The 26,490-nt window shown below is 39.3% G+C and overlaps 1 protein-coding gene across 2 annotated transcripts in view; it reads left to right on the top strand.

The window, feature by feature from the left end:
- Positions 1-26,490, top strand: part of TFR2 (transferrin receptor 2) — a 642,558-nt gene that overhangs the window by 545,466 nt on the left and 70,602 nt on the right. For both annotated transcript variants that reach the window (XM_044077345.1, XM_044077346.1), the window contains one exon: positions 22,698-22,782. In XM_044077345.1, the coding sequence (XP_043933280.1) occupies positions 22,698-22,782 (85 nt within the window). The remainder of the gene's footprint in view (positions 1-22,697; positions 22,783-26,490) is intronic.

Below are 26,490 nucleotides of genomic sequence, written 5' to 3'. Positions count from 1 at the left end.
GCTGAATTTTTAGGTAAGCAGCCTCCTTCTAATTAGATGCCTGACTCAAACAACTTATCTCAGTTATACAAGCACATTACTTACTATCCAATTTACCCAGTCACATAACTACTGATGAGTTTTGTTGATGGTTCATAACATACTGCTGAGACCAAGGCCTTTAGCACTATTGTTGCAGAGTCATTAGGTTCTGCTCTGATGAAAGTCAGTGGCAGCCTTTTTAAATTGGGTTTGGACATGGCTTTTAACAGACTCTGTCCAAAGGCTGCTTCAACCATTCACAGAACAACAGGACAAATCAGTTATCCACAATATTAAGGGTGGCAAGTCCTCTAAGTATGGGAATTTATGTGGTGGTTGAGACTAAAGCAAAAAAAAAATGCAAGCACAAGAGCACATGCTAAACAAGGGATCAAACATATTTTGTTAAAAACTGCAAAGATTACAAATAAGACTAAAATTCTCATGAAAACTTTATTGAAGCATTCAAGAACCTCAACACATCATGTTGCCATGCTAGCTAGATGTCAGTAGAGCACACTTTCCTGATGAAGGCTACATGGAAATATGTGCTGCTAGGGGATTCCAAGATGGTGGTCGTCTAGTAAACACCCTCTCCACAAATCTCCCAACCAACTAATTGAATAATAGCTTTAAAGCCAGCAAATATTGGAAAAAGGACTAAATCTAAGGAGAAGAATCAGTACTTATTCAATTGCTAACCTGCCTGAGTATTTGCATCGTGATCTCACTGCATTAACAGCCCTTTTTCTCTTTGGACTTTTTATGAAATGATCCACCACGTGTAAAGCAGAGGCCTGAAAACGTCAGCACTTTGACAGAGGATAGCAACCACATGGGAGAAGTGAAAGCAAGTGTAATAAAATGCCTAAAGAACTGGAAAGTATGGAAGCTCAAACATCAAAAAACAAATTATCTGCTATTGCTTCCCCTGAAAACCAGGTTATATCCAAAAGGCAGAAAATACTTCAGCAGGAACATTCCAAAGATAATCCTAAACAAAAGTCGGAAAACACCATTCTATGGATGAGCTTAAAACTGCCCTCTTACCACTTCAATCTACAGTGCAAGGTTTCTCCGAACAACTTTCAAAATTTAGACATAAAATCAAATTGTGGAATGCTTAGACCTAGTGGAAGAAAAAAACAAAGGAAAATGAACACCAAATTGAATTACTAAGACAAGAAGTGAACGCTAAAGACGTGACAATCGCTGACATCACACCGAAAATCATAGACTTGGAAGTGAGAAGTAGATGAAATAATATTATAGTCAGAGGGCTTCCAGAAAAGTATGAACATAATCAGCATATCCCAATACTTAAACAACTATTTAATGCTATTCTACACTCTAATGATCATGCTTGCGAGATTATAATTGAAAGGGCCCATCGTGCACTCTATAAAAAACAAAACACTGTAAATCCACGAATAATCTATGCCGAACTTTTCAACTATCAAGATGTGCATAAAATTCTGTCAGCGTTCAAGAGTCAGAAACAATTTAAGTGGAACAGCCACACGATTTCTCTTTCACAGGATCTCCCACTGGAAATCAAAGAAAGGCACCATAAACTTTCCCTGTATTGTGCATATCTCAAACGCAAAATTAAGTTTCAGATGAGATTTCCTAGCACATTATCTTTTTACTACAATGAAGAGAAATACACCATAGACTCACCTAAAGATGCCAAATCTGTCTTTATGAAATGCTTTGGTAAAGCGCCCAAATCTTAAGCACTAGATCCTCGCACTAACAAGCTCCATCCTCACTGCAAGCTGGTAAATTCAATCCCTAAGCTCTCTTCTTTCCTACTGCTGTTTTTAGTCCTCTCATGCCAGAATAAACTTTTATTTTAAAACCGAAGTGCAAATGTTTGTATATGTCCTAGGAACAAAAGCTCTAGTGCAGCCTAGCCACCAGGAGCCTTTTAAGGTTAACAACTTCCGAGGTCAAATGGTGTCACTTTAAGAAGAATTCCCCTCAGGTTACCAGATTCAGCAATAATGGTGTCAATTCAGCTTTGTACTCTGGGAAATACATCCACTATCAACGTGGCAATATTCCGTTGCTATAATCAAGGTGAACACTTAACTTTATATTCAACTCATGTCAGTGCATAGGATTTTGCAAACAAATCGCCTTGATGTGCAACTTTGGCGATATCTAAGTGGTATAGCAAACAAGCCACTGTATCTCTTTTAGTTTTCGTCAACATATTTCTGATATGGGAAAAAAAATGGCATTACTATGAAAGAGAGCGCAGATCATTTTATCTTGAAGTTGTTAGCAAACATCAAGTTTGAAGCTATATCTTGTTGTTCTGTGGGAGATAGAAGGTTACAATAGACAGTCATCTGTCTGCTTATTCATCTCCCCTATTTTCACACGGAGTCATGGTCTGAATAGCACTCATTAGCGATCTAACTAGGTTTTCACTGGGTTCTTTCTAATCCAGGGGAAGCTAAAGTCCAATGTATTTTACACAGCTGTATCCTATTGTTAGTAGTGCATTCTCTAAAACTAGAGCTTGGAGTGCTGTGGATATAGAGCAGCTTATCTTCCTGATATTTTTGTCAGTGCACTTCATTATGTGAAGATCTGAACTCTAGAGTACTGAATCTGCTAACTTTGTATAATCTGTAAATCTCAGTTATACATGAGATCTGTTTTTTTTTTTTTTTTTTTGGATACCTAAAATTTTTTATTCGTGTTGGTATGAATACGGTATAGTGATTCTATGACAAGTAACTATGCATGTTAATACGTTGGCTACGAGGTACTTTGCTTTTATAAAAAACTTAACTCTTTTGTTCCTAATTAGAAATAATGGATGTAGAAAGATAGATTTTACTGTAACTTTTGAATGATGAAGCAATCAGTTTGGGTAAATAGATTAGAATCACCTAATTTTATCTGATAAAGATAAAATCAGACTGTTCCTTATTTTTGTATTCCCCATTGTAGCTTGAAATCATTCTGTCTTATTTCAGTAACTACTGTTTCTTTGGGCAAATTTATGAATCTTTCATAAACTCTAGCAAGCTATATGAGGTGACGCTTAGATAACACCTTTGTCTACAAACTGTTTATGCCTTGCAGTTTTTTATGTCATTAGGGATATATTATATTTCTTTGCATAGAGAGTATATGCTGTTCCAAATCTTATGTCCCTTAATATTTCTTTATGGTACAAATTCTGAACTGCCAGAGTGTTCTTTTAGGGGCATTGTGGATGTCCTAAGTAGGGTAGTAAATGGTGACATTTGGGATTAAGATATTGATGTATATAGTTTGTAGATATAGATGTGTAACAAAATGTATAGATTTACTGCTAACCAGAAGGTACAATTTTACTTTTGATAATTATTCATTAGTTTCAAAGCTATGTGTAACCCTTAACTTTTTTCTCTTTCAAATAAAGTGGATAAGTGGGTAGGCACAGGGGTAGATCTGAGAGAGTTATGAGCTGCAATATTGCTAAGTGACACTTTTTTATCCACCAAAAGAATTTTCCATGGGTCATCCAATCATTTTTTTGATTCTAGCCATCCCAACTCCCAGATTAAAGCTTCAACTGGTAATATTGATCAGTCAAAAAGTAGTTTCTTATACTATTCTGGCATGTCCAAAAGTCAGTTTTGGGTTTACTGTCCAGTCCAGCTGGTGAATCTGGGAATATTGAGGCAATGTTACAACTGCCTTATGTACACAGACCACCCTCTCCTCCTCCCAACAAGCTCAAATATATGTGAGAGATGCAACTATATAGCCAAACTGGAGGCTGAGCTCTCTCAACCCAATACTGGCGCAGTCAGTCAGGAGGAGAAGGTAACCACACACACCACAAATCCAGTCTCACATAGACCTATCGCAACAGAAAACCAAACACATAAACACAAAATCATACTTGAGGCTCTAAATAAAAATCTGCCCAAGCAGCAGAGACCTCCAAAGCAGACATCCAAGCAACCACTACCCCACAACAATACCCACGTATCACATAGTTCACAAAGTCAGTGTGCCACACAGTCACAGCACTTAAGGCTAAACAACACACCTAATACACTTGTAATAGGTGACTCTATTGTCAGACACACTGACGTCCCACTCACCAGGCTGAACAAGGAGAAGGTCACTGTAAGCTGCCTGTCGGGTGCCAGGATGTGCCACATAACACAAGCACTCAGGTCACTCCAAAGCAAGTACAAATATGACCCCATCATTGTCCATGCTGGTGTGAATGACCTGAGACGTACCTCCCTGGACTACATGAAAAGAGACATAGAGGAGCTCTCTGATCATGTAGCCCAGGCCAGTATGACCCTGACCTTGAGTAGCATCTTACCCTCACCAAGAATGATGCCACAGTATAAAGACAAAATGATCAATTTTAACAACTGGCTAAAGTATTGGTGTCATTCAAAGGAGATCCAGTGTCTGTCAGCCTGGGATGACATGCTCGACAAGCCACGTTGCTTCGCTAGGGATGGTTTGCACCTGTCACCCCTCTGGGCTTTCGAATACTGGCTAAGGCTCTTGCCACCCCCATAGTGCCTTTTTTAGGCAAGGCTCAAAAGACAAACCCACCTCCATAGACAACACAAAGAAAACTAAACTAAGGGTAATGCTGCTCAACGCCAGAAGTCTAAACCTCAAGATGCATGCATTCGGGGCTCTCCTCAGTATGGAGAATATCAATATCTGTGCAGTAACAGAAACATGGTTTAAGGCTCCCGAGAGCACCCCAGCACTACCAGGTTATACCTCATACCATGCTTTTCGGCCCCAAAACTTGGACCGAACCACAAAAGGAGGGGGAGTATCCATATTCATCAAAGATACCCACACCTCCAGATTAGTGGCACTGCATGAAGCATCGGAGACCATCCATGTGCAACTAACAGTGGGCAAAACTGCCTTTCAGTTTGTAGCCTGCTACAGACCACCCTCCCAAACTCAGGAACCCCACTCAGCTTTCCTGAGAACACTGGAGAATATGAAGGTCTCTCCAAACACCATTATATTGGGTGACTTCAACTACCCAAACATAGACTGGGAGCACTACTCAAGCCCCAACACCCTCGCCCAACGGTTCCTAGAATTTATAAACTCAAGTGCTATGGAACAACTGGTTACCACTCCCACAAGAGGGGAAAACATATTGGACCTGATCATCACCAACATGGGGACTCTATGTTCCATACCAGAGGTATACCCTCATTGGTAAGATCTGACCATAAATTAATCTCACTGGACATCCATATCCCGTCCCCACCCCAGCCAAGGAAACCACGGTGAAGAACTTCTCAAAAGCAAACTTCACACTTCTCAAAACCGAGGTGGAATCCTTCAAAGCCCCCGGGCCAGTGGAAAATACGGCCCAAACTGCAGAATCCTTTACAAACGCTTTCTATGGACACCTACAGGAATGCATGGATCGTGCTATCCCAAATAAAACCAAGACTCATTCCTCCAAAGGCAGGAGACCTGTCTGGTGGACCCCAGCCATAAATAAGCTATACAACAGAAGGAGGAAGCTACTACATGATAGAGCAAAATCCCAAAAAGGGAAGGCATCTCTGATCAGTACTAGCAAGAAACTACGATCCCTCATAAAATCATCTAAGGCCAGCTTCAAAAGAAAAATTGCACAAGATGCTAAAGATAATCACAAGGCCTTCTTTAGTTATGTCAGGAACCTGGGTGGCAACTCCCAGATATGCTCTGAGTTAGTTCAAAATGACAAAAAATACACTAAACCCACAGACATTGCCAACATCCTGGCAGACAGGTTCAGTGCAAACTTCTTCCCCCCCTCCCCAAAAGAGCAAATGTCTATCCCAACAGAGTGTAGCCTCCCTGACATCACAGATGCACAGGTGAGAGCTGCCCTCTCCAAAGCAAAAAACACAGCATCAATGGGACCGGACGGTGTCCCGGGCTGCGTCTTACATGAACTCCAAGAAGAACTGAACCCTCACATAAAGTCACTGTTCAATCACAGCCTTACTACAGGATATGTACCCAAGGAATGGCGTACAGCAACAGTGGTCCCACTCCACAAAGGTGGTACCACAACGGACACCAGAAACTATCGCCTTATAAGCCTGACTAGCCTGGTCTGCAAAGCTATGGAGCGTATCATCATGAAACTCATAAACAAAGACATTGGGAACCTCCAAACACTGGATCCTACCCAATTCAGCTTTGTTAAGGGCAGATCTTGCCTCTTGAACCTGGTTGACTTCTTTGAAACAGTCAGCAAGGCCACAGATGAAGGGAAGGTAGTCCACACAGCCTACCTGGACCTCGCAAAAGCCTTTGACACAATACCCCACTCGGGCATAATAAATAAGCTCACAAGCTTAAATATCAACCCCTATGTCACAAGATGGGTTGCAAACTGGCTCAGGGATAGAACCCACATGGTCAAAATTGCAGGTGCCATGTCAGACTCTAAACCAGTTACAAGTGGCATCCCACAAGGCTCAGTCCTGGGACCTCTCTTGTTCGGTATATATTTCTCTGAGGTACAGGCTAACATGGGAGGACTATGGCTGACCAAGTTTGCAGATGACTGCAAACTGGGTGCCATAATCGACTCGCCGACTGACACAAGCATCCTCCAAAAGGGTCTCACAGAGACGGATAACTGGTGCCAGAGCCATGGCCTAAAGCTAAATGCCAAAAGGTGCATAGTCATCCTCTTCAGGAAAAACAAAGTGCCCACAAATTACCACATAGGTGGTAATCCATTAAGTACGGAAGAAGTAATTAGGGATTTGGGGACCCAAGTAGATAGCAATCTCTCCTTTGACAATTACATTGCCAAAGTGGTTAGAAAGACCTTCTATATAGCCCACCTTATCATGAAAGGGTTCACATCTAGATCAAGAGAGGTCATTGTGCCCCTCTACTCATCAGGCCCATAATTGAATACAATGCCCCATTTGGGATGTACCTTACCCGACACCTGCAGCAACTGGAAAGACCCCAAAAGTACCTCACCAGGAGGATCAAGGGACTCAAACAGATGCCCTACGCAGTTAGGCTAAAGAAACTCCAGCTCTACTCAGCTGCTTACCGCCTACTCAGAGGCGATCTGTGCCTGACATATAAAGCCATGTCCAACCCAGAATTAATGGACATGCTCCAGATCAGGAAATCCAAATTCCTTAGAGCTACACGCTCCAGGGACTTAAACCTCAGCACAGAATAAATAGGACATGCTGGAGGGACAGATTCATATCCCAGAGGCTCCCCTCACTCTGGAACAAAATCCCAATCCATGTTAGGCAGAGTCCCTCAATGACCCTCTTCAAGAGAAATCTTGACGAGTGGATGGGAGATTGTAGGTTTACCCCTGGGATCTCTTCTGTGTCCCTACTAGACAGAGGCACAGTAAACTAACCTCAAAAGGGCTATCTTTTGTGACCTACTATACAGAGGCACAGTCAACTAATCTAAAAGGGTGGTGAAAGCCAAACATACTCTGGCTAGGCTTATAAATGCCCTAGGGCAGATAGCCAAGTATCAACCTATGAACCTATGAACCTATGAATATGTGTAAACTGTGGAAGTTAGAGTCCTGGAACGTTAGAGGGTTACACAACAAAAATAAAAGAAAACTGGTGATGCATCTACTTCTGAAGTCAGAGGCAAACATCTGTTTTATTCAAGAAACACATATGATTAAAGAGGACTGGGCTGGTAAGACCAATAGAAAATGGATAAAAGACAATTATTTCAGGGACAGTTCCAATTCTAAAGAAGTAGCAACTATAATTAAAAATTCATTCCAGATACCAACTATCAACCTTGGAATGGATCCTGGGGGTAGATGGTGCTACTTTACGGTTACAAACCCTTTGCTTGACAAACCCACCCTATTTCTGAATGTTTACGGTCCATGTGCTAGACAGCAGGACTTCATCCTTAAAATATATAATATATTAGCCAATTTTCATAATCATTACTATATTGTTAGGGGGGGGATTGGAATGCTATAATAGATCCAGGTTCGGACCGTTCCAGTAAATCCAGATCATACAACACACAAGCCTCGCTGACTTTGGCTGATCTCATGTTAGATATGTTAGATTATAGTCTTGCTGATCCCATCTCTTTTGGTGTGGATGTTCATAAAAGATATAGTTATACATACTTTTCTAAATGCCACAATTCTTGGTCACGTCTGGACTTTTTCCTAATTTCAGAAGGGCTAATAAAATGGGAATAGCTGAGCCTAGGTTTCTCTCGGATCATTAAAAGATTACCTTAACAATAAACTTTGCACAAAATTCACCCAGTATAGCTAAGGTTGTAATTGGTCTTTAAATAATAACCTGCTGTATAACCCTGAAGTGACCAAAGAAATTTTTAAAACCCTAACAGAATTCAAGATGGGCCTAGATAACACAGGTATTCCATATGATATACAATGGGCTGCATGTAAAGTGGTGATCAGAGGAATACTTATTCAGAAAGCCACTTATCTTAAGAAAGTGAGGAAAGAAAAGGAAAATTGACTAATGTCTGAAATTAGGGAATTAGATAAAAATTATCAGGAAAATCAAACTCCTGCTTTGGAATGTCTAATTGTTGAAAAACAGAGAGAACTATTTGAATTACACCAATTATTCCCGGCAGGAATTAAAATTTATAGCTAAGTATTCTAAATGGGCACAAACCCCTTCTAAAGCTATAGCTAGACTAATTGAAAATAAGCAGGAGGCCTCTAGGATACCCTTATCTACTATCAAGATAAAACATTCAAAATAGACCTACAAACTGTACAGTTATTTCATCAGGCCTACTCTGATATCTACGCTAGGAATGAACAAATCCCGGTTTCGGAGATAGAAGATTTCCTTGGCAATCTTACATTCCCTAAATTAAATGAAGCTCAAAAAGTGACTCTATCTGCTCCACTGAACCAGCAGAAAATATTAGATGTCATTGGTAATCTTAAACAAGGAAAAGCTCCAGGCCCAGATGGTTATACTCCGGATTTCTATAAAACTTTCAAGCATATTCTAGTTCCCATCCTGCTTAAGGTATATAATTGCATTTCCCTTAATGGTGTTTCTGACCCTTATTTAAACAAATCACAGACCATATCTATTCCCAAAAGCAACACGGACAAGACAAATCTGAATAACTATAGACCCATCTCACTAATGAATGCTGACATTAAAATTCCATCATCTCTTCTGGCGGAAAGACTCAAAAAAGTTATGCCTTCCTTAATTTCCCAGGAACAGTCTGGCTTTATGTGCAATAGGCATACCTGGGATAACACTTTGATCTTAGAAACTATGGTTAATCTTGCCAAAAATGATAAAAATCCGAGATATGCTTTGATACTAGATGCATGTAAAGCATTTGATAGGGTTAACTGGAGCTTCCTGTTCACTGTACTGTCTCATTTTAATATCCCTAAAGAGTTTATTGACATAATTAAGATGTTATATAATAGTTCACATACATGCCTATTCATTAATAAAAACTATTCAAACCCAATTAAAATTTCCAATGGGACAAGGCAAGGTTGTCCACTCTCTCTCCTTCTTTTCAACCTATATTTAGAGCCCCTTTTTCTATATATTTCGCAAAAAACATATTACTCAATACCTAAAGTTTTACATAATAAAATAAGTCTGTCCGCTTTTGCGGATGACGTCAACATATATTTTGAACATCCCAACACAGATCTGAAGAAACTGGTCACAGCCATGAATACCTTCTCAATCAACTCTGACTATAAAATTAACCAAAAAAATCTTATATTTTCCCTATTAACCCTTCAAGTCACAAGGAAAACTACTTCCCAAACTCCCCTTTCAACATGGTCTATTCTTTCAAATATCTAGGGATTTCCTACGATCATTCTCATTCTTACATCATGCACTGTAATGTATTGAAACTATGGACAGGGATCTCACAGGATATGTCCAGATGGCAACAGATGAAACTACCCATGCTGGCAAAAACTGCTATCATCAAAACGAATATCCTACCGAACCTTTTATATAATTTTAATGCATCCTTTTCCATCCTTCCAGCTAACCTTTTCGCTAAGATTCATAAAGCATTTGCAAAATTAATCTGGTACCCTAAAGCGGTTAGAGTCTCATACCATAATCTTATATTCCCGAAAGATAGAGGGGGGTCTAGGCTTAATAGATTTGCAACTCTATTATAAGATCTTATGTGCTAATAGAATCATCTTAATTGCAACTTACCATCCAGGCAGTGAGTCATGGACACCCTTTTGGGTTAAGATATGGTATAATCATGTTTCTAGTAACAAATGTAACCCTAAGGCACTCCCCTTCTTGGAGACAATAAATCTTAGAAAAATAAATATTAACTATATATTAAAGTACAAAATTAAAACTTTTCAAGAGATCTTTAAATCATTCAAGTTTGATAACGCCCTTCTTCTATTCCAACCTATCCACCTAAATCCTAATTTAAAAATGAACAATAACATGATTAATCTTACTGACTACCCCTAATAAGTCACTGCACACTTTGGGACATTTACAAATACAGGGACAGATTGCTTTCGGAACTACAGGAATTATTAAACCTAAGCAAAAAGTACACTATAATATTACATCAGATAAGATAAATAATCACATTTCTATTCAAGGATACTAAGATTGATGAATCTGAGGTAAAACAGGTAACAGACCTATTGAAAACTCTTTCTAGTAAGAAAAGCATGTTGGCCTTAACCTACAAATACATATAGCTAATCAAATACCAAAAGAGACTTATGTATTCAAAGTTTTGGGACCAACAAGGATCTGACTTCTCAGAAGATCAAAAATTAACAGCTATTAAATCCTCCCTTAAAATGTCCCCTTTTAAAAAACTTTTATATACACAATTTATGATTAATAATAATTTCTACTATACTCCCTCTTTCTTAAATAAACTTAATACTAATGTCTCACTGCTCCTACCCCCAGGCAGATATTCTCCATGTTATGTGGTTCTGCAGATACTCACATAGCATCTGGTGCTCTCTCAAGGTGTGATTAGACAAAATGGGTTACCACAAATCAACTCTTTCCTGGGAAATGGCGATACTTCACATCACTGACCTCAAACTCTCAAACTTGAGATTGCATGTCTTAATTACACTTTGTTTATTAATTAAACTTTACATAACTAAAAATTGGCTTGATCGCACTAAGCTATCTTGGAAAGGTTTCAGAACCATGGCGATTAAATATATAACCTCTCAAAAGCTTATAATAAGAAGTCTTACTAAACGAGTTTACTTCCAGAAATTCTGGAATACCCTCTTCGATCATAATTTTAATGATTAGATAATTGATGGAAGGGAGTACTACACTATTGGTGGTAGTTTTTTTTTCTTTTCTTCTAGGCCCAAAGATCTTTTTGCAGGTCATTCTTTGGTTCTTCCCTTTTTCAATCTTTTTTCCCTTACAAAAGCAGTGTGAAGTGTATTCTGATATGAATGTATACTCATACATGCACAGTTATTTTCTCTTTTTTCTCCATCAATGTTTTCAAGCAGCACTATTGTATATTTTGTATATAGTTAGTAGTTTTACAGTTTTATTTTTACTTTTTTTGTTATTGATGTTCTTTCACTTATAATTGTTCAGTTCAAAACTACAAATGTATGTCATCTGTATGTATTGCAGAAAATAGTAAAATTTATATTGAAAAAAAATAAATATATGCTGCTAGTGCCACCTAGTGGAAAGGAAAAGTTCTACCTCTCCAGGCATTTGCTACAAATTGAAAAAGCTAATCCTCGAAGCGTATATGTATAATACATCAGTGTGTGTGAGCATGTATATACACACACACACACGCACGCATTTATATATATATATAGAGAGAGAGAGAGAGAGCTGTGTGATGTAGCTTTTCTAATGCTGGAGTACAGATTGAAATGTTGTAGACCATACACAGGCACCTTCTAGGGGTTCTTCAAAACACACTGAAACACACTGACAATGAAATAAAAATTTGCAGGAAATCAGCTTTAGCTGACACCCAGAGTCATACAGACTCATAACTTTGCTTTCTCGTTGTGAAAAAAATAATGGGAGATTGCTATTTTGGATAAAATTACTTTGAGAATTGGAAAGGATGGCATTTGAAGCCACATATCAACATATGTATGTTGAAAATAGATCTATAACCACTTGTAACATGATACTATATAATAATAGCTAGTGTGTTGTGATGCAGTTTTGTATAAACTTCAGCCTTTGGTAGGGTCGTATGCAAAACACTGATCAACAAATTAGAACAATTAGGTATTAATGTAGTCTTGATAAGAGTGATAGCTCCATGGACATGTCAAGTGTCATACAGCATTTAATTAAATTAATTAATTAGCAATTAAACAGGTGAAATTCTAGGTTACAATCAGGGTGTCCCACAGGTGTCTGTCCTAAGCCCACACTTGTTTAGTTTGTATCTTTCAGGTCTATCTTTTTCATCTGAGATGTTCTATAGTTTGTTTGCAGATGACTTGAAAATGGGCAAAATGATTACATTTGTTACAGACAGAGCATGTCTGCAAAATGACTTGATTAAACTGACCACATAGGCACAGGAGATTAATATGCTGATAAATGCAATTAAGACTAAGCATATGAGATTTGGGAAACATAGACTTAAGAGTGAATAGTTAGTACAACACACAGTGATTGAAACTATATGTTCGGTTAGTTAAGGACCTGGATATATATGTAGATCCAGCTTTGAGTTTTTCTGATCATATCAAACAATTGATTAATGATAGTTATAAAACTATAGATTGTATAAAAAGATTTATAAAATCTAGGAAATCAGAAATGATGAAGTTACATTAGACCCAAACTACAATATGGAATAATAGTATGGAAACCTTATAAGAAAGCTAGCATTAAGTACATTGGAAAGAGAACAGAGGAAATTTACCAACTGCATCCGTGGACAGGAAAACTTAAGTTATTATGAAAGATTAAAATATCTGAATTTGTACAGTGCTTTATAAAAATATTGAACAGGAAACCTTATTCATAACATAATATTCAATTATGCAGAGCATGTAGAAACAACTACCTTTGGGAATGTGTGGGGTTATTAAAAAGTAGGAGAGATTCATCAGACAACCGGGCTAACAATAAGCAAAAAAATTCTCCTACTTAAGAGTGAACCTGCAGGCTACCCTAAAAATTATAGACCAATAACTTGCCTTCCAACGACATATAAACTATAAACGGGAATTGATGCAGACAGAGTTTATAGTAATTTAGAAGAAAACTCAATTATGGCAGTAGAAAAAAGGACAACAAAAGAAAGTCATTCAGAACAAAGGATCATTTGTTGTTAAATAAAGTCATACTGGAGAACTGTAAAACGAGGAAGAATTTAAGTATGGCATGGATTGACTATAAAAAGCATTTGATAGTATCCCACATTCATGGATAAAAAAGGGCTTAAAAATGTATAATATACACCTTATTCTGATCGACTACATTGCAGTGACCATGAAACAGTGACAGACCACTTTGCAATTAAGCCATGATAAAGAACAGATTATTATCCCAGGGATAAAAATTTAAAGGGGAATATTCCAGGGTGACTGTCTGTCACCATTGCTATTCTGCCTTGCCATTAATCCATTAAGCTCTTTATTTAACAGCTTAGGCCATGGCTACAATTTGGCTCCTAGAAAACAACAATGTGTAAAGACTTATCTTCTGTTTGTCGATGATTTAAAACTGTATAGCTCATCAGATGAGGAACTGAAGGTACAGCTGCAGGTTGTCAAAACTTTTTTAGATGATATAAGAATGTCATTTGGTCTTGATAAATATGCCTGCAACACCAGGAAAACATCAGTTTGGGACAAGAATGTGATATAAAAGAACCTGAGCAAGAGGGAATGTATAAATATTTGGGAACTGATGAAGGATCAACAATAAAACATGAACAAATGCAAATAAAACTTAGTAAGGAATATTTCAGAAGACAAAATAATCCTGAAAACAGCATTGACATCTAGGAACAAAATTCAGGCTATAGACCAATTTGCTCTTCTTGTCCTAACTTACAGTTCTTGAGTGATTGACTGGCCCCAAAACATGTTGGATAGATTAGATAGGAAAACAAGAAGGATGCTTCATGCTCACCAAATGATTTATAAAAATCACTGCATACCAAAATTATATCTTCCCCGGTCAGAAGGAGGGATGGGCCTCCTTGAAATTGACTACATGTATAGATATGTAATCGAGGGACTGCACACATATCTGCTGAACTCACAAGACCCAAATGTACAGAAAGTTTTGAAACATGAGAATAAATCTATGATGACTTCCCTGCTTAGTCTAGCAGAAGTATATAGGCATCAAGCAGGAATGGAAATCAAACCAAAACTTGATAAAAATCAGGCAGCAACTGAATGTGCCAAAAAACAAAAGAAAGAATATAAGGTGAAAGACCAGATGAGAAGGCAATAAATGTGGAAAATGCATAAATAGAGTTGCAAGTTTAGAAAACTTCTGGAAGAACCTCATATTGATCAGGATCGAATGCAGGTATGGTTAAGGAGAGGCAAATCCAAACCAAGAGATGAAAGGTTAATATTTTTGGCCCAAGATAGTGGGCTACATACACGTTGGTTTACAAAGTCCATTGAACATGTGGGAGAAATAGACAAATGTAAGTTTTGTAAAGCAGAATTGGAAACAGTTGCACACCTCGTTGCTGGTTGTGACATACTAATGGCAGAAGGACTGTATACTGAAATGTGGCTAGACCATTGCACTGGGAATTGTGCAAACATTATGGTATTGAAGTGGCTGAAAAACAAAGGAACCATGAGCCACAAAACGTCATAGAAAATGATGAAGTCTACATCACATGGGATCACCCATTACCAACAGTTCAAAAGACAGATGCTAGAAAACTGGATATCTCCCCCCACCCCCCAAGCTGCACCTTTAATAACAAGAACTCTGCTATCCTAGATGACTTTATCCTCCCTCCACCCTTCATCCTTCTCTAGCCTCTCCCCCTTTCTCCCCAACTAGACTGCTCTCACTCCAGCCTTCTACCTGACCTTTCATCCTTCTTTGCTCTGTCTCAACTAGCTGCCTTTTTTGCTGGCTGTCTCATCTTTACATTTTAGAATTTAAGAATATGTTAAATTTTATTTATGCTTACATGACTGTAGTAAAAAAAAAAGAAAAAAATATATTCTGTAAATATGTTGATTACTCTACTGTAAGCAGTCTTATGATTTTGTACCTTTGTTCTATTGTATGTATTCCATTTGTTAATTTCTAATAGTTAATTGTCATATTGTAATGTCTGGAGCTTTTCTCCTTGGGTCTCCGCTGAAAAAGGGTATCTACCCAGTCGGACTAACCTGGTTAACAAATGTCAAATAAATAAATGTAGTGGTCCATGAAAAGAATATAAAAGTAGCACTGATCACTGAAATCGCCACACCCAGTGACTACAGTGTCTTACGTACAGAGAGACACAAAGTCATAAAATATCAGGATTTGCAGACAGAAATGACAGCAATCTGGAAGAAATATACCCATACAGTTCCAGTAGTAGTAGGAGCAACGGGTCTTATAAAAAAGAATCTACAATCTTATTTAGATATGGGTGGTGCAGCGGTAGCGTTGTTGCCTCACAGCAAGAGATTCTCCCATTCGATTCTCAGCTGGAGCACCTTCTGTGTGGAGTCTGCATGTCCTCCCCACGGTTGAGTGGAGTTTGAAAGACATGCATAGAATGGGTGTGCCTTCATTGAAGGTTGGGCGTTGAGCTGGCACCTCGGCACTCTAAACATCTACTGCCAATCATTGGCAGACCAGAGTTCTGCTGTGGCGACCCTTAACCGGGAAAAGCCGAAAGAAGAACAAAACAACCAGTACATGTAACCCCATATCAATTACAGAAGGAGTCATTACTGGGAACATTGCTGGTGCTGCAAAAACCATTTCTGGCTGTCATCAAAGATTGAAACAATACTAATTTCATGAACTTTAATCAGACTTTGACTTAGGAATGGGGTCCATTCCTGTCATGGTATTAGAAACCTAAAAGACTTGGAGAAATTAAAAAAATATTATATTCATAAAGTAGAGGAATGGAGAAAGCAGATTCTGCCAATGGGGATGACTGCAATTAGAGATAAAAAGAATAGACAAGAAGGGGCTGGAATTTACTGGGGGAAGTCGGCAAAGGAACCAAGGTATTAGGAACAACTTAAAGAGGGAAAGGTAATAGAATGGGAAGAGGCCAAGAAGACATTTGTACTGCAAGCTAGAGATTGCTTTCCTTATCAGGAATTGATATCATAGTATAGTCAAAGAGAAAGGGATAGGGGAATCATACCTCTCAACCTGGAAACGTCAAAAATCTGTACAAAGGTCCATGAAAATAGGTACAAATCTGTACGCTGATTAACATACAATTTGCATACATAATTATGTAACCCCGCCCACTCCAACAGAATTGTGGGATATCAACTTTTAAATGCAAACTGAAGAACAGATGACAAAAATATGGCCTCAGAGTCCCCCTACAACCATTCCGATGTCCCATTTCTTGGCTATTTCGCCCCATTTACCATAAACACTGTAATGTGCATATTGCTTTACTTCCACAATGATTACTTGGATGGATTTCTTTAAAACTTTTATTTTACATTTTATAGTATAAACATTAATAGCTATCTGCTAAACAAAGCAACACAGCCTCACAATGAAAATAGACACCCTTAAAACTTCTCTGCCCTTGAAACTCACATTCATTGAAACAGCATTGAAACTCACATTCAAAGAAAATGCATCTGGCCAGTGGCAGATGAAGATTACCTTTGCTTTGGGTTGTTTTCAAATCATAGGCCCCTTGCACATGAAACATACATGTGTTCTTTCATACACCTTCCTGACTGTATTAAATTATGTTCCTTGTATAATACAGCACACTTGTTAGAGCATGTTTTAAATTTATTGTTTTGAACATTCTTCCACTAAGCAGTGAAACTGCATAATTCAGAACATTTCCATCACAAAAGTCTACTCAAACTTCTACAATCCACCAGTATTAGTAAATATGCACACTTTCTGCGGAATAAAAGTCATCTAAATAATTCCACATTAAAAAGATCTGTAACTAATGAAGAGGTTGCTGCTAGCAAACAACTTTATATTTTGTTGCTTCATCTACAAATAAAATGCCTGAGGAGTAAATTGCCTATGTTACACTAAAAATGATAAGCTAGGAATATTGCAATAGGGAATGGATGGCAAACTGATAACAGGTTCATAGTTACACTAAAGAGGACATTCTCAGGACTGCAGCATCCACCCCCTTTAAAAATACAACACAGTACAGTATCAGCAATCTATCTACGTACTGCGGGAGTAGAACACACAGCCTTCTGCATCAAAAGCAAGAATTCAACTACCTGTTGTGCCAAGTCCGTTTGTGTTGTTAGTAGCACAAGCAGTACTAAACTTCTCTCCCCCTATAGAACTATGCAGCACAAGAAATCTGGAAAAGCCAAAATTTATTGGAGGAGGGCGGGGCAAAGACCCAAAACTAGGGACACATTTTTAAACATTGCTTGTATAATCTTAGAAACGTTGCTGGAATAAAATGTTTTGCATTACCATGTCTTTCCTGAAAGATAGAAAGACTGAAACTTAAATGGCTATCATTATTTAGTGTATTCCGTTCTCACTGATTTGCCAGAACATTTTAAGAGGAACAGACAAAAAGTATGTTTCAGACATTCTGTAAAATAATCACAAGTGTTGGGGTACGGGTAGAGAAGTTAGGCTCTTGCTCATTGTACTTAAGGCTCGGAGCTTGAGTTTCAGTAACCCTAACCATCATTTACACCTAACTGGGGCATTTTACACACACACACACACACACACACACACACACACACACACACACACACACACACACACACACACACACACACACACACACACACACACACACACTCCATCAAATAAGATATGAAAGGAGCTGCCATCAAATAAAATATTAACCACACACACTGACAAGTGTAACATTTGAATTAGTAATCTGCTTAATACACAAACCACTCTGCTCAAATAAAATAATGAACCTTAGCACATTGCTTAATACACCGGAGTGGAGATGGCTGCCAATAACGAACCCCTCTACTGTGAATAATAACCACTCTGCTTAAAATAAAATAATAAACACACGCCATGACACCAAAAATGCTTAGCAGTACAGTGCTTAAATAAAATAGCTGCCGCCACCAATAACGAACCACACACATTTGAATTATCTTCTTAAATAACAAACCACTTTGCTGCCAATAATCACTCTGCTAGTCTGCTTAAAATAAAAGTAGCCAATGTCTTTATCAGATAATGTATCTGACAGAGACTCTGCACAATTCAGTGTCATAGAAAATATTTTCTTAGAATCCTTTATTATATTACAATCTTCTTGTGCACTACAAGTATGTGAATACAGTAATTGTGTGTTATGTTTGCAGGCTTAAACACTTATCCTTCATGCTCCAGTTCATATTATTATAAGGTCATTTTTACATAAAAACGATAGATGCCCCCATCCCAAAACACATACTTCTCTGACAGGTATTTTCTTAATCCTTACTTCACACTCACAGTACTTACTTTGCAGAATAATCGCATCCAAACAATTTCTTCATTCTGATGGCGACGAATGATGCTGTATAATCCAACAATCTTACCAGTCCGATAAATTATGCGATAATGATAAAAGAACAGCCAGAATATGAAATACAAGTTAATCCAACACCGGCAGCAACTGTTTGTTGCTGTTCCAGGTTCCCGCTTGCATTTCAGACAGGCCAGAAATGCGTGAGCTCCTTGAGCTCAATCCGACAGGCTGGGAGAGTGAACTGACATCATCGCGCAGGCTGGTAACCCTGAGGGAGCTGACGTCATCACGTATGCAATGACGTCAGCTCTAACAGCTGCGAAAAATTAAAAACAAAAGAAAAAATTGGAACTGAAGGGATGCCACTCGGGAATCGTGGCACCCCTTCATTTGAACCCCAAAACTCGGTAAAAACCGAGCAATTCAGCACGGTTGAGAGGTATGAGGGGAATCCTAAATAAAAGACATGCAGTGGTTGAGCTTTTAGTTGAATCTAGAACAGAAGCTGCTGTTAAAAACGGGATAATTATTAGGGCATATAAAATATTGCACAGTAGCTTTAGAAGTCAATTAGAGGAGGTCAGAAAAGATTAGGAAAAGAGATTAGATGAGAAATTCACAAAAAAAAAAAAAAAACAGCAGTAGGACATATGTATGGCTTCCAAATATGCAACAAAATCTAAAAGATTTAGGATTTTTTCCTGGAAGTGTTTGCATAGGTACTTTTATACCCCAAGCAGACTCCAAAGAAAATTTTCCTCAGGAAGATGGCAAATGTTGGAAGTGTAATGGGGAAGAAAGAGATATCTGGGAGCACGTTCTCAAAGTGCAATGAGACTGCAGACTTTAAAACTTCCATTCAGAGTACTGTGTCAGAAATACTGAGTGAGCAGATAAGTGTAACTTTAACTGGGATGTAGAATCTGACTTGCTTAGACATATTAAAGCCATTCTGGTGGCTGCCAGAAAAGCAACTACTAGAAAATGGAAATCAAAATCTAAACTAACCATACTTGAAGCAGTGAATATTGTAACAGAGATAAAAGAACAGGAAGTGGAATTTTTAGAAAAGGATAGGAATAAATTACATAAAAAATGGAAAATGTGGGAACAATACATGCAGAAAAATATTTTGGATGAGGAATGAGTTTTAAAAGAAGGCAGAAATTGAACAGTTTATGTAATGTTGGTTTGATTATATTGTATAGAACAATATATGTGATGTATAATGTTTGTAAATGTGATCTTGTTAATATGGTTTGATTAATTTTATAGAAATATAAGTTTGCCTGTTTCACAAGTGATAATCCAAAAAAGGTGTTTTTTTTTTTAAAAAAAAAAGATATCTTATCTTTTGGTTAGTTGTCTACACATAACTAGATAATCTGATCTGGATGAAGAATGGCACCAAGATGTCTCTAACAGCTAGACAGAGAAAAGTGAAGAAGCAAACAGAACACACACATTTTATTTATGGATGACAACTAAACTTTATAGGCCCTGGATGTACTTGCATCTCTAGTGCTGAATGAAAGCAGAATCCTCTCACTTTTGCCCATGGTCCTTACCTTGGCACATCACATTTTTTAATCTCTTTCAACCTCAGGCAAAAGCAGCATATTCCTGTTGAATGGCAAGTACTTATCCCTTCCCATGCATCACTGTGGAAACACATACCTTGGAGGGCCTGCAAACCTTTGCACCTTTCAGGTAGTTCAGATTGTGCCAGGCTACTTATGAGGGCATCTAGAAGTGGTCGTATTTCTGCTTGTACAATTTGCATCTACACTCACACTTGGATGCAAGCTCACCTACAATATACACATAATGACTATCCGGTGGTGTGAAACTTGGCTGTAGATAGTTGTAACTGTCGAAGTGACACCCTGACCTCATGTGCAAAAATGGGAAAATGAATTATGGATGGATACATATAATGCCTTTATTTAAATTCTCTAAAGTTTTTTTTATTTATTTATGTATTTATTTTTTAATACATGACACGAGTTCCTAAGTCAGGGCATAATTAAAATTAATGAAATACTTACCTAAATATGTGACCCTAATGTCATGAGGTTCAGCATTCTACCCTAGTTAATCATTATCATCATCATCAACCCCCCTTTTCCCATTTTCATGGGGATGCGGTGTTGTATTAACTGTCACCACCTCCCTCAATTCAATGCCACTCTTCTGCCTTCTTCAACACTCATGCCAGACTGTTGCAGATGATCTCTGAATTCATCCACTGCTGCCGGATGCCCTTGTTTCCACTTGCCTGCTTCCTGTCTGTCCAAAATCTTCTTCACCAGATTGTCTTCCGTCTTTTCTCTTTTACCTTTTCTGCAATTAGAGCTACTTTATCTTCTGCTCTTATGTCCTCATTTCTTTATCTGTCCCACAGTGTGCATCCTATCACCTGTCTCAGGCACTTCCATCTCCATCACCTCTAGCTTCCTCAGCTTGTTCTGCCTTTACTGCCCATGTTTCTGTACTATACAGTAGTACTGGTCACACCATTGTTTTGTACACCTTACTCTTCAGCTTCTTTGGCATTCTTCTGTCATATACTACACCTATCATTTGACTGCCACTCCTCTGATTCTAGCTTTGACCTCTTCATTCAGACTTCCCTCCTCCTCAAATACCCTTCCTAGATACTTGAAGCTGTTAACCATCTTTCCCTCTCTGTCTCAGTTCTCAGGTTCTTCTGATTTTCCCAATTGGTACCATTACAACTGTGTTATCTATACTCATTTTCATCCTATGTGCCTTCAGTTTTGCATTCCATTCCCCTATCCTTTGCTGAAGCACTTGCTCAGAGTCTGCCTATAATGCCACATCATCTGCAAACAGCAACTTTTGTTAATCTGACCCTCCGACCTTTTTGCTAATGTAGTCCATCACCAGTATGAATAGCAGTGGGCTCAGAGATGAAACCTGATGCACACCCACTCCCACTGGGAACTTCTCTGTGAGACCAAACACTGTTCATACCCGAGTCATTGGGTCCTTGTACATACCTTTCACTACTTCTACCAATGTTTCTGGGACTTCAAACCACGCAGAACTGCCCAAATCAGTTTTCTTGGGACCTTGTCATATACTTTCTCCAAGTCTAGGAATGCCCATTTGGACTCTTTCCTCATCCCTAGCTTCCACTCAACTATCTGGCTCAATGCAAACATGGGGTCAGTTGTGCTGCATCCTGATCTGAATCCGAACTGCTCATCTCTCATCTCATTTCCTACTGCTCTTTGTATCCATTTATCAGTCATCCTCTCCAGAACTTTTATGAAAGGTGACAGGAGTTTGATACCCTGGTCAACAAATAAATGGCCTTCTGAGAGCTATCAACTTACTAATATTCCCTACAATATGTGTGAGGGACCACTGAAGAACCCTGCTGTGCTGTAAGACTGACCATTACTAGGCTTTGAGCATTTCCTTATATATCTTGTAGAATTCTGTGTTTTGCCTGCACAGACACTGATACATATTTGGAATCTAATCAATTGTTCCCATTCCCATCTTGTAGCATTCCACTGTGGAAACACTATAGATAACTGCACCCATAGATTAGAAAAGGCAATAGATAACAAACCACCCTGCTTTCTTCATCCCCATTCCCACCAAATAAAGTTTAAACAAACATGACCACACACATCAAAAGGCAAACTACCACATATCACAGTACTAACAGCAGTGCTTTGTGTTAGCATTGCTCTCTAATTGTGGTCAGCTGATCACGTATTCAGTAAACATGACTGCAGAAAAACAATATATTCTCCATATGCTATTTGCTGTGTAACCAAGCCATTAACAGATTCTTTAGTCTGCCTCTCTACATAAACAAGTCACACCCAAATGGAATCTTCTGTACGTGTCCTTTTCATTTTATGACATATGTCTGTATGGTCATTTCATGAGATGTTTCTTTTAACCATGATTTTTTTGTTTTTATTTAACAGCTTTAAAGCTCTCTCCCTGGATAGCAGTGCCTATGCTTTTACATCGTTTGGTGGAGTGCCAGCTGTGGAATTCACTTTTGCTGATGTGAGTTCAATATCAGATCAAATTCATTATGTATTTATATTATAGTATTTGTTGTGTTCAGGTTAGAAGTAGAAGAGTTTGGTATTGTATAGTGTTTTATCCTAAGTGCTTGATAAAGACACAAACATACACACACACTGCTAGCATTCAGTAGTGAAGTGACAGAACATGTGGTGGGAACCGGTGTGCACAGCGTCACCAACTCACATGTAGAGATGTGATGTATGTATTTCATGGAAAGGATCATTTTCTAGGACACCAGAGAAATTCTCCTTGTTTTTGTGTGAATAATGCTTCATGTTCCTTTATTTCCACCTGGCATCCTCCAAGACAGGACCAGTACAAGGACTGGTAGAAAAGACCCAATATTATGTCTTATCCAAAGGATGTCACCCCCCCTCCCCCCACTTACTGTAGCACTCCCCATTCTACCCACCACCCATGTACTGTAATCAGATAATGTGTTTTGGGTACTGGTTCAATCCCTACCAATGATAAATCCCAGAATTGTGAACCACAAAAAAGCAAAACAAAGTTGCAGAAAAGGTGATGTCACTGGCGGAGGGAGGTAGAAAAAGAGGATGGAAGATTGCCAGGCAAAGATGAAGACAAAGCCAGGCAGAGATGAAGACAGCACAGACATCAAAAGGGTAAGTGAAGGAGTAATAACAGGGAACAGAACATGGTAGGGTGATGCTGTAGTACAGAGGAAAGAGTGAAAAGAAAAAGCTGAGATGATGCATGGCAGTATAAGTGATTGTTTCATGGGGAGATGGTATAGGATGAGGAGGTGGGCAAGAAGAGAGCAAAGAGGACCATACATTGTAGTAGGAAGAGTGACGGGAAGGCAATGAACCAACAGTGTAAGCTGCATAGAAATAGATGTGGTTGGAGGGAAGCCATCTAGCTTATCAGTGGGAGTGGTAAGCACCAGGTAGCCTATCTACCACAGGAGGACAGGTTTCTGGCCCAGAAATGATAGTTTATTGGCCGTTTTGGAAGCTCTTCCATCTCTTTCAACCTTCTGATTCAAAAGTTTGTGTTTGTGCTTGTTTCCTGCCTTTCCTGTTACTAGTCTAGTCCAAGTACAGATTTGCTATATCCAGGACTCTTTGTTAGCTTCTGAGCCCCTCCCAAGCCTTTCTGTGTAGGAGGGAAGCCTTCTAGCTTATCAGTGGGAGTGGTAAGCATCAGGTAGCCTTTCTACTACGGGAAGAATGGGTTTTGGCCCATAAATTGTAGTTTATTGGCCATTTAGGCAGTTTTCCATCTCTTTCAACTTGCTGGCTTAAAAGCCTGCATTTGCACTTGTTCCTCACCTTTCCTGTAACTAGTCTAGTCCAGGTACAGATTTGCTGTATCCAGGACTCTTTGTAAGCTTCTGAGCCCCCCAAGTCTTTCTGTGTTGGAGGGAAGCCTTCTAGCTTATCGGTGGGAGTGGTAAGCATTAGGTAGCCTATCTACCACAAGAGGAGTGGTTCCTGGCCCAGAAATTGTAGCTACTGTCCGTTTGGGCAGTTTTTACCCATCTCTTTCAACTTTCTGGTTTAAAAGCCACACTTGCACTTGTTTCCCACCTTTCCTGTTACTAGCCTAGTCCAGATACAGAGTTTCTGTATCCAGGACTATTGGTAAGCTTCTGAGCCCCGCAAGCCTTTCTGTGTTGGAGGGAAGCCTTCTAGCTTATCAGTGGGAGTGGTAAGCACTAGGTAGCCTATCTACCACAAGAGGAGTGGTTCTGGCCCAAAAATTGTAGTTTATTAGCCGTTTGGGCAGTTTTTTCCATCTCTCTCAACTTTCTGGTTTTAAAGACTATGTTTGCGCTTGATCCCCACCTTTCCCGTAACTAGGCTAGTCCAGGTACAGATTTGCTGTATCCAGGACTGTTTGTAAGCTTCTGAGCCCCCCAAGCCTTTGTGTTGGAGTGCAACCTTCTAGCTCATCTAGATCATCCCTAGCAAAACCAAGACTCACTCCCCTAAGAGAAGGAAGCCAGTCTGGTGGACCCCTGCCATAAACAGGTTATACAACAAAAGGAGGAAACTAGTTCAGAAAAAGAGCAAATCCCAAGAAGGAAAGACATCCCCTGATCAGTATCAGTAAGAAACTAAGGTCCCTCATAAAATCATCCAAGGCTAACTTAGAAAGAAAAATAGCCAAGGATTCGAAAGATAACCACAAAGCCTTCTTTAGCTATGCCAAGAATCTAAGTGGCAACTCGCAGATATGCTCTGAGCTAGTGCAAAATAGCACAAAATATACTGAACCTACTGATATTGCCAACATCCTGCAGATAGATTCAGTGCAAACTTCACCTCCCTCTCACCTTCAAAAGGGCCCACAACAATACCGGAAAAGTGTAGTGTCCCAGAAATCACAGAAGCACAGGTGAAAACAGCCCTGTCAAAAGCCAAAAACACAGCATCAATGGGGCCAGATGGTGTCCCAGGCTGCGTCTTGCATGAACTACAGAACAAACTAACCCCCCCCCCACCTAAACACACTGTTCAAACTCAGCCTCTCCACAGGCTATGTGCCCATAGAATGGCGCACAGCAACAGTTATTCCACTCCACAATGGAGGGGCCACAACTGACCCTGGTAACTATCGCCCCATAATCCTGACTAGCCTGGTCTGCAAGGCTATGGAGCGCATCATCATGGAACTCATTAACAAAGACATTGGGAACCTCCAAACACTTGACCCGACCCAGTTCGGCTTTGTTAAGGGCAGATCATGCCTACTAAACCTGGTTGACTAAACCTGGTTGACTTCTTCGAGGCAGTCACCAAGGCCATAGACGAGGGAAAGGTGGTTCACACAGCCTACCTTGATCTCGCCAAGGCATTCAACACCATTCCTCACTCGGGTATTATAGAAAAACTCACCAGCCTGAACATAAATCCCTACGTCACAAGATGGGTTGCCAACTGGCTTGCAGACAGAACTCACACAGTAAGAATAGCAGGCTCCAGGTCCGACTCTAAACCAGTCACAAGTGGTGTCCCGCAAGACTCGGTTCTGGGATCCCTACTGTTCGGCATATATTTCTCAGAAGTACAGGCAACCACAGGAGGACTATGGATAACCAAGTTCGCCGATGACTGCAAACTGGGAGCCATAATTGACTCTCTGGCTGACATGGACATCCTTCAAAAAGGCCTTACTGAGACAGACACCTGGTGTCAAAGTCATGGCCTCAAGCTAAATGCCAAAAAATGCATAGTCATCCCGTTTGGGAAAAACAAAACACCTACGAATTACCACATAGGCGGCAGCCCCCTTAATACAGAAGATAACAGAAAATACACCCCTGGGATCACTTCATTGGCTCTGCTTGACAGAGACTCAGTTAATTAATCAATGGGGCAGCGAAAGCCGACACACTCTGGCTAGGCTTATAAATGCCCTCTGGCAGATAGCCTAGTACCTACCTATGAAGCAGAAGAAACAACCCTTTACAGGTCACCAAATGAAAGAGAAACAGATGAAGGTCTAGCCAGGGTTGGTGTGCATAGGGAAGAGGAAGAGGAGAGTTTTTAATGATACAAAACCTAAACACATATTCTTCTTAGTAGAATAAGGGAATTGATATTCATATCTCAATTCCACTTGGTGAAGTAAGGAGCTAAGAAGATGGGACCTGAGATCCACAAGTTGTCATTATAAGGGAGCTAATTGTTACAGAATAGACAGGTTCATGGCACA

This window comes from Protopterus annectens, chromosome 7.part0 (assembly GCF_019279795.1).
Source record: "Protopterus annectens isolate FY-2018-M chromosome 7.part0, PAN1.0, whole genome shotgun sequence".
In the NCBI taxonomy this organism is placed as follows: Eukaryota; Metazoa; Chordata; order Ceratodontiformes; family Protopteridae; genus Protopterus; species Protopterus annectens.
Note: the sequence above shows the minus strand (reverse complement) of the source record. Positions and strands in the feature narration are given on the sequence as shown.